This window comes from Trematomus bernacchii, unplaced genomic scaffold, assembly GCF_902827165.1.
Source record: "Trematomus bernacchii unplaced genomic scaffold, fTreBer1.1, whole genome shotgun sequence".
Classification (NCBI taxonomy): Eukaryota; Metazoa; Chordata; class Actinopteri; order Perciformes; family Nototheniidae; genus Trematomus; species Trematomus bernacchii.
The window spans coordinates 5,409,437-5,424,522 of NW_022987803.1; the positions used below are offsets into that span (position 1 = coordinate 5,409,437).

The following is a 15,086-nucleotide window of genomic DNA, read 5'->3' on the forward strand; positions in this document are numbered from 1 at the left end:
TTTTAATATTACAAATTATGTCTGTTCATTTACAGAGTGGCCTTACTTTTAAGTGGAGCGGCTAGAGCCAGTTGAGGTCTAGGGAGGAAGACAGTTGACAGATTTCCAAGCTGGTCTCACCAGGGAGAACATGTAGGACTCTTTATATTATGAGATGGTCATGCAAACATTGCAACTTCACGACATCAAAACGTTTACAGCTCATAAAGCATTATAGATTGAATCATCTACACAGCGGTCAAGGCCGGTCAATACCATGCTTGTACTCAGATTGTCCTTGTTCATTTAAAAGTTGGAGTGCTCTTCACACACATTTGTCTAGATACCGTACACAAACTGAGCAATTAGGGCAAATTCTTTCATTTTCATGTCTTGTATGTAACTTTTTCTCGGACTGGATGGGATTAAGCTGACCCCAAAAGTACTGTCACGGCCCAAACTGTGTCCCTGTGTGTCCCTGTTTGTTCCCCTGTGTGTGTGGAGGGGGTGTGGTTTCCCTTGCAGGCAGCAGCCTGATTGCACTCACCTGGCCGACCGACTCAGCTGTCCCTCATCAATCCAATCAAGACACAGCATATCTACTCCAGTCTCCCAGCAACTCACCGCCAGATTGTTTTCTACACCAGTGGTATTGCATCCTCCTGGCTGCTCAATTCAGTTATCCTGTCTGCGTGTTATTCTGTACTTTTTTGTAATTAGTTTCTCCTTGTGCTTCCAGTGCGATCCCTCAGCCCTCAGCCATCGGCCACCAGAGCTTCCAGCCAACCTGCCTGCTTCTTCCTTCACCATACCTGCCTGCCCTGTTCTCAGTCCAGCCTGAACTGCCTACCTCCACTCCGGACCTCCATAGTCTCCAAACCTGCCTGAGTCTCCGAACAATAAACCATTTAAACATCTTCAGTCATTGCCTGCGCCTGGGTCCTGTTTAAAACATAATCCTAACAAGTACAAGCTTTGAAGGTGAACCTGCTGCCTTAAAGACATGGAAAATGTGTTCTTCATATGTACCTTCCACTGTCCATGTTGCAATTGCTCAGTTTCAGGGAGCTGTATCAATCTCTGTCTCCCCCCTCTGCCATTTTTTTTCTTTCTCCGTATAAACATTTCTCCCTCTTTCTCTCTCTCACACGGATTACAGTTGTTGCCGTCTATTCATATTCTGTTATATGTTTTTTCCCCCTCCTTAGGTAAAGAAACGTTTGTATTGAATGTTTAAAAAGCACCACTCCAAATCTATGATGGAGTAGATTTTGTATTTTTTGATAAGTTAATGTTAATATCATGTTAATGTTGCATGCAGTTATTATAATGTTAATGTTGTCGGTTAATAGTGATTGAATTGTTGACAAAATAAAGTTGTATTGTATTTTAGTTGTGTGATTTGTGCTCAATGTATATTAAATGCATAGATTATTACATTTATTAGGTAACATTTTTCAAAAGTAAATGAGTAACAATTACGTAATTAAAGTGAGTAATATAACTTCAAACAAATGAGTAATTCAACATTTTAAACAGAAAAAATATGATAAAATCTACTTATTGACTTCATAACAGTAACTATTACAGATATATAATATTTACTTAATAATTTGATAACAGTGATGTTCCTGTCCATGAAGAAAATAATTAGACTTTACTTAATTAGTTCAAATAAATATAACGTGTAACTTAAACATTAAGTAAGATTTACTTAATATTTTCACAAATGTTACGTCTGGTGATAAGTACATTTTACTTGATACTGGAAAGTAAGTTCTACTTGATATTACAGCAGTAAAATATACTTAAAAAAAGTAAGTGCAAATACTTGCTAAGATTTAATCAAGTAAATCCTACAAGTCGTTTCTTTCAGTGCACATCTCCACATGTCTACCCTACTTTTATAATTTTCGAATCATAAATCTATCGATCATAAATCTATCGATTAGATTTATGATTCGAAAATTATAAAAGTAGGGTACACATGTGGAGATTATCCGACTGAACAAAACGTGATCCGTCTCTTAAATGTGTGTCACAGACCTTATTTCAAGCTATTTTCCAAAAAGATGGCCTGCTGATGACGACATTTCCGCATGATTTCAAAGTAAGAGCATGATGGTTTGTTTAATGCACTGTTTTTGTATTATAATAAACAGCGGAACGTTAGATGCATTCTTTATCACCATCATCATCATGTTATAGTGATACAGTTAGTTTGTGTTAGTTTATTGGTTCAATACAGCATATATCGAGCACTTTCGTATGCATTGATGTTGAAGTAGGCTACAGGCTACGCCACTTTCGGGTCCCGGGGAGCTACAGCAGCGAAGCAGCCCCAGAGATAACTCTTTCTTCCCCTTTTTTTATGTATTCAGTCGTCATCAGCAGGCTATCACGTGGTTTCCGAAAATAACCGAGTGACACGAGAAAGACCGGCGGAAAGTTTGTCTCAAAACTCCGTGTGTGTAAAAAGACGATCCACAAGCAGAGATTTGAGATCCACAAGCAGAGATTTGAGATCCGCAAGCGCATTTTTGGTTGACAAATACAAAATGGATTCACAAATGCCTGATCGAAAGTTGTCCATTTTAAAGAGATATTCACAGATCTTTTTTTTTATTTGTGAAAACATTTAGCGTATTTGCAGATCCGTTTTACATTTGCAAATGTATTTGTGAGTTTGCAAATCTTTTAAATGCATTTGTGGATGGTGTTTTACATTTACAAATCACATATTTACGCACAAATTATATTTATGTTCACACAAATAACTATGAGACACATCTATGCCCATATGCCCTAAAATAACTGGCCCCAGTGTGCCCCCCCCCCCCCCCCCCCCCCCCCCCCCCCCTAAATTGCTCTAGAACCGCCACTGGGCTACTGCCTGAATGTGCTTAATGAAAGGCAGGTTTCCCTATAAATAAAATCCTTTTTCATACTAAATATCTTGGTTTCTTATTTTTTCTAAGGACATATTGTTCTGTTATAATACACTTAAGTAAAAAACATCCTATTGAAATGTGTCTTTTATTGTATTTACTTGCATTGCATTTGATATTGAGGTATAGCCTAATCCACAGGTAAAAGGAAGTCACATCACATTTTCAATATCATTAAGATTTAACTCGAAATTCAAGTGGAAATCCTTATTGGTGCTCAGTGGGAGCTTTTTAAATAACATTATTATTCCATCCTTCCATCTCCCTCCTTCTCTCCCTATTCCCCAGGCAAACTGTTATCTTTCTGTAAACGGACGTCATGTCATGTAAACTGGTGCGCATGCCGCCTGTCACGACGATGCGCAGCGGTGGAACCAGAAGCGGTCTGCGTCGGAGAGGAGTGGATCGACACTGGTAGCGCAGAGTCGACGATCCGCTGCATCCCGATCCTGACGTGGACGCACAACAGCAACAAACCCATCAGTATGTAAACGATACACACTTTTAATGGAGCATCGTCTCCCCGCTGCACAGTATTAACCTGCTGGACAATGCGGACGGTGATGCGGCGAGCAGTGGGTGTGCGCTCCTGAAGACCCGCCGCGAGTCAACAGAGAAGAGCAGCTTCACCCGGCATCTCCACCCACCGCGGATAATGTGTTTTTACTCCCTGCCGTTCTCCATCCTCTCCAGGTTAAAGCCGACGGAATCGACCGAAAGGACCATGATCCATTAAATACATGTATCCCCCCCTGCAGCAGCATCAAGAACCAGGAGATCCAAGATGAAATTTCCGATTGAGAATCCAAGAAAGCTCGGGAGCATGAACCCTCCACCAGGTTAGACTGTCATTTTTAATATTGCCATCCAATCTGCATCTTCCCATTGAATCCCATTAAAATGCCTCATCTCATCACTGCGTGTATTGAATTGAAATGCTGCAGTCTGGGTAATTGCCCCTCTACAGTGTTTACCTGGTCTGCACCCACTGTGATGGCTTCTGCCTGAAAGCTCCAGCAAGCTTTCCACTAAAAGATTAATGCTCACCAAAAATTGACTTTCCAGAGAAATGTGGTAGTGGAGGCTGATGCTGCATGCTGAACGTCACTATGGGAGAATAGGCTACTGCAGCCTGTGCCATCCCCACTGATGGAAACACAAAGGGGGGGCTTGTTTTGATGTGTCTATACCTGCGGAATGATTCAATGGGAGGGAAATATTTGTATTACCAAATGATTCCAGGAAAAATTAACCAGACTGTCAGTCTTTTTAAACATTACCTCATCTACCTCTGGGAAGATCCCCCCCGAAATCTTGCATGGGTGTCACGTCCTCCTATAGCGTAGCTTCAACATCTGTTTACCCATGGTGATTCAGCACATGACATATTAGAGATGTATGACAATCATTTCCAAGTCTTTGTACCGTTCATCATCACATCTGAAAAGAAAGCGGTTTTCTATACACATTGGTTACATAACAAAGCAGACGATTCTATCGGTATCTATAAGTGTGCTCAGTGTCAGTGAGATAAGGCACTAGTCACGATTCCACTCTTACACAACATTATTTAAGATGGAGAAATGTAAAAAACAATTGTTTTGTTTTGGGGGCTGTCAGTCACACCGGGGGGGAAACCCACACACATTAGTCTAACCATATTCAACAGCCTGGGTTGGTTCCAGGAGAAGGATACATTACCACTGTACACTTTTAATGACGTACACAAATGGGTTGAAGCCACGTAAAGCCATTTTAAACACAGTTTACACATCTATTCAGCTGTTTTTACCAATGGAAATGAGTTTTTATTAAAGACTGAATCCAATGCAATGCATCCTCCACCTGCACCTAATGTCTGAAAGAAAGAAAGTAAGCACACCCAAAAGAACTTCTGTGTAAATACTATTTTCAAGGTCAATAATTTGCCATTATTTTCATTATTGATCAATCTGACAGTAATCACCCTGTTAACTGATGTATCCTTGGTTCTATATTGTAATAAAATAATAGTAAAAGGCAGAGGTGACATCTTCAAATTGCTTCTTTTTAAGTTTGTTATTTGATAGTGCATTCAGGAGAGGGATGGTACATGCAACACATGTCCCAAAACTTGAAACGATAGTGGGTTGTTGCAATTGAATGCATGCGTAGCTGCCAAGGCACTCAAAAATTGCTTATTTTTTCTGACCGATAGAAGTAAAACTTAAAAATATGTTTTATTATCCCAAGCTCCTTGAGTTTGAATCCTGTTGTCAAAATGATTCAGTGGATTAGTAGGTTACTTAAAGTTGCATAGCACTCCCAGAAAGGTTCATTTTAACACAAGTGCTTTACAATGGACATTTCAATTCAATTCAATTAAAAACCTTTATTTATCCAGATGAAATCCCATTGAGATCATTGATCTCTTTTTCAAGGGAGACCTGCTATCTTAATGCTAACATTAAATGCATTGAGATACAGGGCAATGAAACACATTATACAGTTTTATTGAAATACATGTAAAAACAGTCATTACAAAGCCAAGAGAATACAAATTAAAATACACACAATAGAATAAAAAATATATGAAATACAACTATAAAGTTACAGTGTAAGATATTACTTAGATTTAAAGAAGGCAGCGGCAAAACAAAAAAAGTCTTCAGCCTTGATATAAAATACTTTATTGGAGAGGACCTGCAGGTTTCTGGTAGTTCGTTCCAGATATTTGGAGCATAATAACTGAACGCTGCTTCACCATGTTTAGGTCTGAATCTGGGGACAGAGAGAAGACCCCTCCCAAAAGACCTGAGAGTTCTGGAAGATCAGAAATGAAGTCAATTCCGGTGTAAAGACCTCAGAAATGGAGTGATATGATCCACTTTCTTAGTGTTAGTGAGGACTCGAGCAGCAGCATTCAGAATAACCCGCAGCTCTCTAACCAGAAATAATTAAAGTCAAGAAATAGCCAGCGTAGGATTACTTGGAAAAAGATGGCCACAGGTGTTTTCACCCTTCCTGGAAAATGACCACACCGTTGGTACAGACTTATTGTCTTTGACCCACTGAACTTTTTGATTTACATGTAGGATATGCAGTGAGTGCTTCACAGATCTAAACTTGCATGAGTTATAGATAAAGTAAAATGGATAAAAGGTTGTTTATGAGTTTACAAGTTTAGCAAGAGACTTACTCTTGGAAGTTATGTTTTTGTGTTCAGGGTTTTCTCCGGTTGTTTTTGTTGTACAACAGTTGGTGTTGCAGCTATGTGTTACATATACTGTATACTGCATCTCTGGGTAAACATTAGAGTCTGTTGGTAGAAGATTAGAGTATTCTCTCTTCTGCCTGTCTGCAAACATCCTGCAAAATATGAATCCTGGGAATAAATAGCGTTCCAGAGATTGCATAAAAGGCTGTGATAGTCGTTTTCCTTTCTTTTATGGTCTCGCTTCAGAGTTTGCCGATATAATATGTTTAAAAAAAGCATTTAGACTGTCTCTGGTAACTTTATAGTCCCTACATGGTGTATTGTGTAAGATTGATTTGCCCCTCTATATTTCTCCTCCCAAATCTTTTGCTTAAAAGGCATTTTAAATTGTTTTTAATTAAACATGCATGCTTTAATGAAAGGAAATACATACTCACCTGTTGCATGTCATTTATCAGCAGAAGACATAACTGTTTTGTGCCAATAATGAATGGTGCTCTAACAAAATCGAAAGTTGACAGATAATATTTTCCTGATGTTCAATTTGTAATGCTAAGATAGCGGTCTTATTATCCGTCAGGAGAATTTATCAGGTTTTTTCCGTTAACTTCCCTAACTCATGCCAATTAAAATGCACTGCAGGAATGCAATACTTTTTTTTAATTTAAGTTGTGTTTTTCTTGAGCCTTAAGTTACCGCCTTTAGTTCTACATAGACACTTAATAAACCTTGAGATGTTGCAACACACACACAATTGTTGACTTGTCTTGTGTTTCAGTGGAAGTCCAGACCAAACTGGTCCCCCCAAAGAAGGTGCAGGCAGGCATGCTTCAGTGCAGCCTGGTGCATGCCAGTGTGGCCACCATGCAGAACCCGATGGGCTGCGCTCTGCCGCGGCTCTCTGTCGCCCCCCGCCCCCCCAGCGTGGTGGCCAACATGGAGGGGGTGGTGGACGGTTCAGCCACCTTCACCATGATGAAGCTGAAGACGGTGCTGGCAGTGTTCGTGGTGGTGGTTGCGTACCTGGTGGTGGGGGGCTTGGTGTTCCGGGCGCTGGAGCAGCCCTTCGAAAACAACCAGAAGATCACCATCACAGCAGAGAAGGCCGCCTTCCTGCAGAAACACCAGTGCGTGTCCCCGGACGAGCTGGAGGCGCTCATCAAGGTAAGAGCAGCCGTCGTTCGATACTGCAGCCTTTCCTAAGCCCCGAATGTGGATCCCAGTGGGGAATAAGGTCTACTGAAACCTGAGCTTTATATCGATTGGACTCTTTTCAAGCGGCAAACACACCCCACACACTGCCAGCCCCCTGGAAATAGATACAAACCACACTGAGCTGTCTAGTACACACAGTGTAGAGTCCTGATGGCTCTACATCCTTGAAACTTCTTGAGGTTGTGTGAATTTGAGAATAACTTTCCACTGAGATGTGTTTTTATAAATCGAAGGTCTCAACTTTACTATTTTTCGACTTACTGTATCTTTACTGGGTTTTTGTACGTTGGATGGACAAAGAAAAAATGTAGGTTGTGATTTCACTCTGACACTGCCCTATGGAAACTCTTGGGATGAGTATTTTCAACTATTCTTCTTTGACATTAATAATTTGAATCCAAGCTGATATGTTTAAGTGGTTCTAATCAGAAGGTGCCACATGTTTCAGCTGCAAAGAGGATCAAACTTAGCCTTGTAATAATTTTCACTTATTTAATAATGATGATATTGATGAGAACATCCATCAAATACATAGATAAATAAATGCAAAACATTCTACCAATAACACGAACATAAGACTAAAAGTTCTAATAGAGTTCCAAGGTTGCAGCAAAGGGCTACTTCTTTATCTCAGAAGACATTTCTATGAAACAAGGATGCACTTTTTAAAGTGGTTTTTCATCATTATGTGTCCTTCAAATGAGCCAACTCAAACAGGAAAAGTGTTTCTCAATGAAGACTATAACAAAGCCGGAATTCACGTGAAAAATGAAACTCAAGGATGGATTGATACTGACTGTATGACACAACTTCAAACTCGAAAGCTGTACGTTTTTCTTATTACAATTTTTGTTTTACATTTAAGCCTTATAAACATTGGGTAGAACTTGTTCAAAATGCTTATATGTCTAGCTTCCATCGTAGATTCACACACTTAAGGAATGTCAAGGGATGTGATAATGACATAAACTGGGTAATGAGAGGGGTAGGATTAATGTGTTGCTGGTGTGAACTTCTTTTCATGTAGCTCTTTCTGGAAAAAAGCAAGCTTAGCCAGTTTTATGTTGTGCTAATGCCCCCTTTGCTCCGTGATCCTCACCAATTTATGCATGTAAATGTACCTAATAGACATACCCCTAAGATAGACATGTAAAACACAACCTGTAAGGAAACTGTAATTCCTCTGCGTATGTGTGTCTAATCTTGATTAGCGTTAGCACCCTGTTGCTAACTTGCTTATATTCAAGAATATACACTTACCAGTACTTACAATACTGGTATTAATGGTATTAATGTGTTGCAGTTCTTAGTTTAGATTCAACTTCGTTTTCATAGCAGTAAGTGTAATCAGACATTTAAATGCAGTTTAGCATCCAACCCATCTAAGTGCAGAGTAGTACAGAGTATGTACAAAAAAAAAACTCTGGACTACCAAGATTCAGAGTTCAGCAAGGTGGCAGCTGAGGTGTAGAGGCTGTTCATGAGCCTGCTGGTTTGGTACCAGAGAGTGCTGTAGTGGCACCCAGAGGGGTGTAGATCACCCAGTCTGTAGGCGGGGTGAATAGTGACCATAGACACCCGTAACCAACGCTTCGATGCATTAGGAAGGTTTCACCACCTTTTGCTTCCGTTCTGAGACAAAGCAGTGGCCACACCATACTGCAGTGTTTCACGTAGGGATTATTTTAGCTGCTGTGCTGAAGTGCGTACATTCATTTTGCAACACAGGAGAAGATTTAGCACATACTGTACGGTGATGTAAGAAGAGCTTCAGATTTTCTTTTCACATCTCTTTATTGGGATTCATTATTTATTTGTAACCTACTGTGCTCCTGTTATTTTGGTCATCACACACCCTGTAAAATCCTAAATTCAAGACCACACAATAGGTCATGACATGACGGTTTACTGTATACTGAATCTGCCATGCCTTACAGATCATCTGATTGATCTGATGATCTGTCCATAACATCATCTGTTCCTGGACCTGCCAGACGCTCCTGACAGTAGGAGAAACCATCAGAAGAGGAAATTATTGGCAGGCAGGTGTTAAGCTTCACTAAAACCGTGGTCTGAAGAAAACACAGCGGCCACCAGTAGCAGGAAGGTCTCAGTATCCACAGGAAAACGTGTCAGGATGACCAATGTGACCTGAGAGCTCCATTACCCGCTGACACAAGAAACCCTTTATTCCGATGGAGGCCCTGATCTGGACAGCTTTTCTAAAACTCATGGCTCTGCTACTTGCTACTACTGTGCCTTGTGTGTATTATATGTTAGGAACAAAGGATAATTCTCTGTTTCACAATCAAACTTTATTAGGATGTTGAGCGATATGACATGAATTATGCAACAATCTTGCAGTATTTTTAAAGAATATTATACTGATCTTTTAAAGAGCTGAAACATGTAATGTAACCATGATTTTAGGCAAGTAATGGGGTAGAAATTACTGTTTTATGTTGTTTTGTCATTGAATGGTATAGCACTGTCGTTAGGTAGAGCTATATGAAAGGCAAATTCTGCTACACCGTACTTTATATGACCAGATTTAAACACTGAAAATGTTTGCTTTGAATGGTTAACACTAACCAATATTGTTTAAGCCATGATTGTCCATCACACAAAAACATGTTAGAAATCTTGGAAGTGATGACTTCAGTCTTCTTTCAATAAATGTTAATGCTCACAAGCTATTGAAATAATGTTACAACTAATCAGGTATATGTTTTGGGAATTCAAACATTACGGGTGCTACGATGTATTAAATCATATATACAGTCATATAGTATATAAATATACTACATACATTCATATATTTTTGGTGTTTACAAGTAGTTGTTATTGTGGTGTTGTACACAGTACCGTCCCAGTTAAACTCAATTAGATTGATTCCTTGGCCACAAAGATGCTGGCAAAGCAGATGCAGAAGATCTTAAACTCTGACCAATCAGAACAGTCTGTTTCAGACGGAGGAGGGAAAAGGGTGCTGCAGCAATAGACAGAGAGATATCCTGGACATTAACTTGGGAGCATTAACACATGTTCATGTTTTAAAGCTGACATTTCTGATATTCCCATCCCCAATTGCTGTAATTTCAAGATCCATGTGATTCATAATTTGACTTCTAACCATATTACCTTTCTCTGAAGGCCATACAATAAAAACAGACAAATTAAACGGTTCTACTACTTTACCACACACTTGTGGTTCAAGCACAAAAGTCAAGGAAAATACAAATGAACAAAATCCGGAATGCGAAATGTTCCGCATCTGAAGCTTTAATACCCCAATTATAAAAGCAATTATTGATAGGAATTCTTAAATAAAAAAAGTTTTATCTTAAGTAGCAGAGACAATGATTATATGTTTTGTTTTGTTGATTTTTTGCATATGAAAAGGTTGCAACATGTATAATTGCCATGAGTACCGTGTGAAAGAAGCTGCTGAATGTAGTCGGTTATTTACAGGTATCCTACATCTTCTGTATATTTTGTCTGGCCCCTGTTCAGGTTAGCTGCGAAAACCTTTTAGAGTCCATTTGAGAAAATGGTTTTAAAAAACAAGATTCCTACAAACTCCCCGGCGCAGACTTTGATTATTAATACCAGAGAACATGCATCTAGGCACGAAAGCCACATCTTATGAATAGATCTTAATTCGACTTGTACTGCAGTACTCACTTTTGCAAGCACCAGGGCTTTTCACAGCCAAGTGCTCACAACCACTCATAAAGCTGCGGAGTAACACCCAGTTGTTCGGCATGAACAGTTATTGACCTCAGCAGTAGTGAAACCCTGTATGATAATGGACAGGATAATGTAGAGTACAGCCACTGCAGCTGAATCCAGAGAGCTGCTATGGATCAGTGCCAGCTCCTTTTCCCTGCCTGATGCATTCAACAATACAGAATAGAAACCCATAAATCCAGAGCTGCATAGTATCCATCCACCTCTGTAACTAAGTGTGTCTAGCAAACACTGATGTGGCTATGAATCAGCATTACAGTATCTGATCAATTTACATTGAAGAAAATACCTGCTGTAGAATGAGTGCTGTTTCCTGAAAGAAGACGCTGCATGCAACTCACAGACTGAGAGATGATCATGCTGAGACCTGTAATGATGCTTAATCAAATGCTCTTGCAGTAAAATGCACTTACCACATGGTTCCATTATCAACTCTAAAATGAGAATAGCTGCTCAGCATACCTTAAGTGAGCCTGAGCCAAAGTTGTTGCTAACTTCTAGGCTAAGCTCTTCACTGTTATTTGTTATCCTTAATCATCATTTAATTATATGATGTGTCTCCCCCCTTTCTCACTGGCTAAATAAATGACAGAGCCAAGTCAAATGGTTAACAGAGAAAATAGGAAAGGACCCAGGATGGAACCTTGAGGGACCCCAGTGTTGAGTTGACAAGGATCTGACACAGATCCTCTCCAAGTTATCCTGTAGGTGCGGTCTTAGAGGTAGGATGTGAGGAGATCTGGTGGTTTTACTGCGTGTAACGCACCCACATCACGCCCACTGTTTCAAATGTTTGTCCCTTTTCAGAAGTTCAACCAAGTCCATATCGTATATGAATGTCTTTCAGTAGAAACTTTTTGAAAAGGTGTTTGAAAAACACAACATAAATAAGGAAACGTTTACTGGTAGCTTCCTTCTTAAACATGCAAATGGTATATTTTAGAAACTAGAATAACCACCGTAACCATATCCTTTAATAAACATTCCACCTAGCTATAAGAGGCCCATTGCTTGTAAGATAAGTGCGTGATACAATAGATGGGTGGCCATAGCTTTGTCCCAGGAACTTGTCTTGGGTCCCCAAACAGAGAGAGGACAGAGATGCGGTCCATTATAGTATTAGTCCATTATCTTCTTATAGGATGGGTAAATGCAGAGTCTACATTTCACTGCAGGTGCTGAAGTCTATTTGATTCATACGTTTATTGGATTTGCTACCTGTATTACCATTTCCACTAAACCCACAATTACCAGTGCTTACTCCACAAACCAAATTGGATTATATTCATACAAGTACATCAAAAGGTGCTTACATTAGATTAGAAAACATGCCAGGACAAAAAATATGAGGAAGAGTGAACATCAGTCACAATGAAAAATCTAATCCAAAGAAAATAGCCAACAAGTTCTCACCATCCACAGCAGAACACGTATTTAACAAAATGAAAGACTTCATTCTTGCTCTCCTGCGCCAGCTGGCCTTAGAGGTAAATGTTTGCAAAACATTTTGGGGATATATCAAGGCACTTCTATTTAATACACAGAATAAAGCATATAAAATGTTTCACCTCCACAGATACGGCAAAGTATAATAGTTACTATTCCAGAACCAGATAAAGATCCCCAAAAATGTGATAATTGGCTATAAGATCCCACCTAAACAAGGATTACAATTGGCTATGACAAGTAAGATTACCTAGCCTGCATCTCAGATTTCAATTTATTATAATCATATCTACAATATAATTTGTGAAATCAGTATCATAAGGCAGGTAATATACTTTCTTGTATGATCATTTATTTCGATGTATTGAAAAAATGTCAAGGCTAGGACTTAAAATATGTGGCAAATCTTAATGACAAGTTGGAACTTCCCAATCAGAGTTTGAATCTGTAAATAAAGTTGATCTGGTTTGTCCTTGTGTGATTGCCCTTCAGCCGGCCACAGAGCCCAGCACAGAGTGTGGCATTTTACACTGAGAGTCCATCTGCTACAATGGACACTTGCAGAGCAGATGATGTGTTATGCTTACTCCTGATATTAGCTTGTGCCCTTTCCTGTCACCTCAGCAAAACTCATTCACTGTGCAGATGCACTCACTGCAGAAAAGAAGCCAACATGTTGTGTAGCAGGATGATCTGGATAAATGGTCTGAGAAAGTTAAACCTGGGCAGGGTGGTGATGACACATGTTCTATTCAACTTCTTTAAATTATGGTAATCTACTTATATTGAATAACATAAATGAATCTATACAAATACCTGACTGTTGCAGTGTGTCATAGAAGAAGACGGTTTAGCATCTGGTACAAAAAGACTAGCTGCATGGTAGACATATTTGCTTTTGATGAGTACTGTAGTTGTGTTTATTTTATTTTCCATAGCCTAATGTTACCTTACTGTCAAGTATATCATAGGTTTGGAGTTCTACAGTAGGTGAACTCAATGAAGACATTGTCTGTGGTTTGTAATCATGCCTTTGAATTAAAATATAATTGTTAAAGAGCTGGTATGTTTTCATTGAAAACACACCAGCATGCAGATCCAGGTTTTGTTTTCAATGACAAATAGGACAGTGAGTAAAACAACAAATGATTACTCCAGAACAAGCAATGTTAGATTCTGCTGAGAGAACAAACTCTGAAACACATAATGGTAGCTTGTTGCCTAATAACTTTCAGCAGTGATTTCAAGGAAATTCCAAGGAAAATAACCACTGTGACCTGCCATCTTGAATCAATTCAACATGCACACTTCAATTCTCCATGAATGCTAGCGAAGCCCTGCAATTAAATTAGACCGCATCTTGGCTGTGCTCAAGAGAAATACATACACACCTTGCATGATGCTCAGAGTATACTGATTGGAAACTATATTCTAAGCTAAATGTGATAAACCTGCATGTTGTAATTCCCTTAAATGCTGGCCCATCTCTTCAAGAAGCTAAATCCAAATTACAGAAAGACAGAATCCTCAACAACCACAGTGAGACCAATATGTGATGTGCCTCTGTCTCTGCTTCTCTCCCCAGCACTCTGTGGAGGCTGTGAATGCTGGAGTGAGTCCCATAGGTGATACCTCCTACAACTCCAGCCACTGGGATCTGGGAAGTGCCTTCTTCTTTGCTGGGACTGTCATCACAACAATAGGTACTGTAACTATGGCATTATTCAATGGCTCACAGGTTAATTCAGTTTTCTATAGGGAATTTACTGTTTGTTGCATTGCGTGATTGCTGTACAAGATTATTATTCCTGTACTTATTTCTGTAAATGTATGCATTTGGATATGTGAGTGAGCAGCAGGATTAGTACGTGATCAGTGGTATGGGTATGTTTTATATCTAGTTGGATGAATGCCATAGGTATTCAAATGTTCATTATTTTCATTCAATGTTAGTCTTCTAAATAAGATGTGCTGTGGCAGACCATAGGAGACATAGGCAAAATGTACAATATAATATGAGACTCTGAGACAGTTTGACAGCAAGTGTCTTCAATAAAGAATATTGGGGAAATAACTCTTCCCACCTGGGGTCTTTGGCTCTTGTCCTCTGCAAAGTACAAGGCTGTTTATTTGTCCTGTGGGCAGAGCATGGTCTTTCTCTTCACCTTTGTTGGGGCCCAGCTTTCCCCCAGGTATAAATGATATCAGGTTTCCTAGGTGGGGGAAAAGAAATGGAGAAAGCATGGCCAATAGTTCCAATGATTTCCAGCCTTGTTGAGGATTGTGTTATGTTCGCAAGACATAAACTCACTTGCAATGACATTTATCCTAACAGCCTCTTTTTTGTAGTCAGGGAAGTAAATAATTCTAGCTCTGCTGTTCACAAGTCGCAAAACCATGCTGTGTGGTAGCTCAGTAACTGATCAATGATTACCTGTCGGACTCCAGGTATCACCAGGCTATGTGACAAGTGGCTGCACAACATTGACGGCGTAGAACACTCCATCTGTCACCTCTCCCCCCCTGAGCTGAACTGATTTACCTTCAGCTGG

At 39.6% G+C, this 15,086-nt stretch overlaps 1 protein-coding gene across 1 annotated transcript in view; it reads left to right on the plus strand.

Moving 5' to 3' along the window:
- The first annotated feature begins 3,352 nt into the window (after positions 1-3,352).
- The window catches only part of kcnk10a (potassium channel, subfamily K, member 10a), a 30,817-nt gene continuing 19,083 nt past the window's right edge, over positions 3,353-15,086 (plus strand). The window contains exons 1-3 of the mRNA XM_034150411.1: positions 3,353-3,766; positions 6,902-7,287; positions 14,120-14,237. Of these exons, the coding sequence (XP_034006302.1) occupies positions 3,712-3,766; positions 6,902-7,287; positions 14,120-14,237 (559 nt within the window). The 5' untranslated portion in view covers positions 3,353-3,711. The remainder of the gene's footprint in view (positions 3,767-6,901; positions 7,288-14,119; positions 14,238-15,086) is intronic.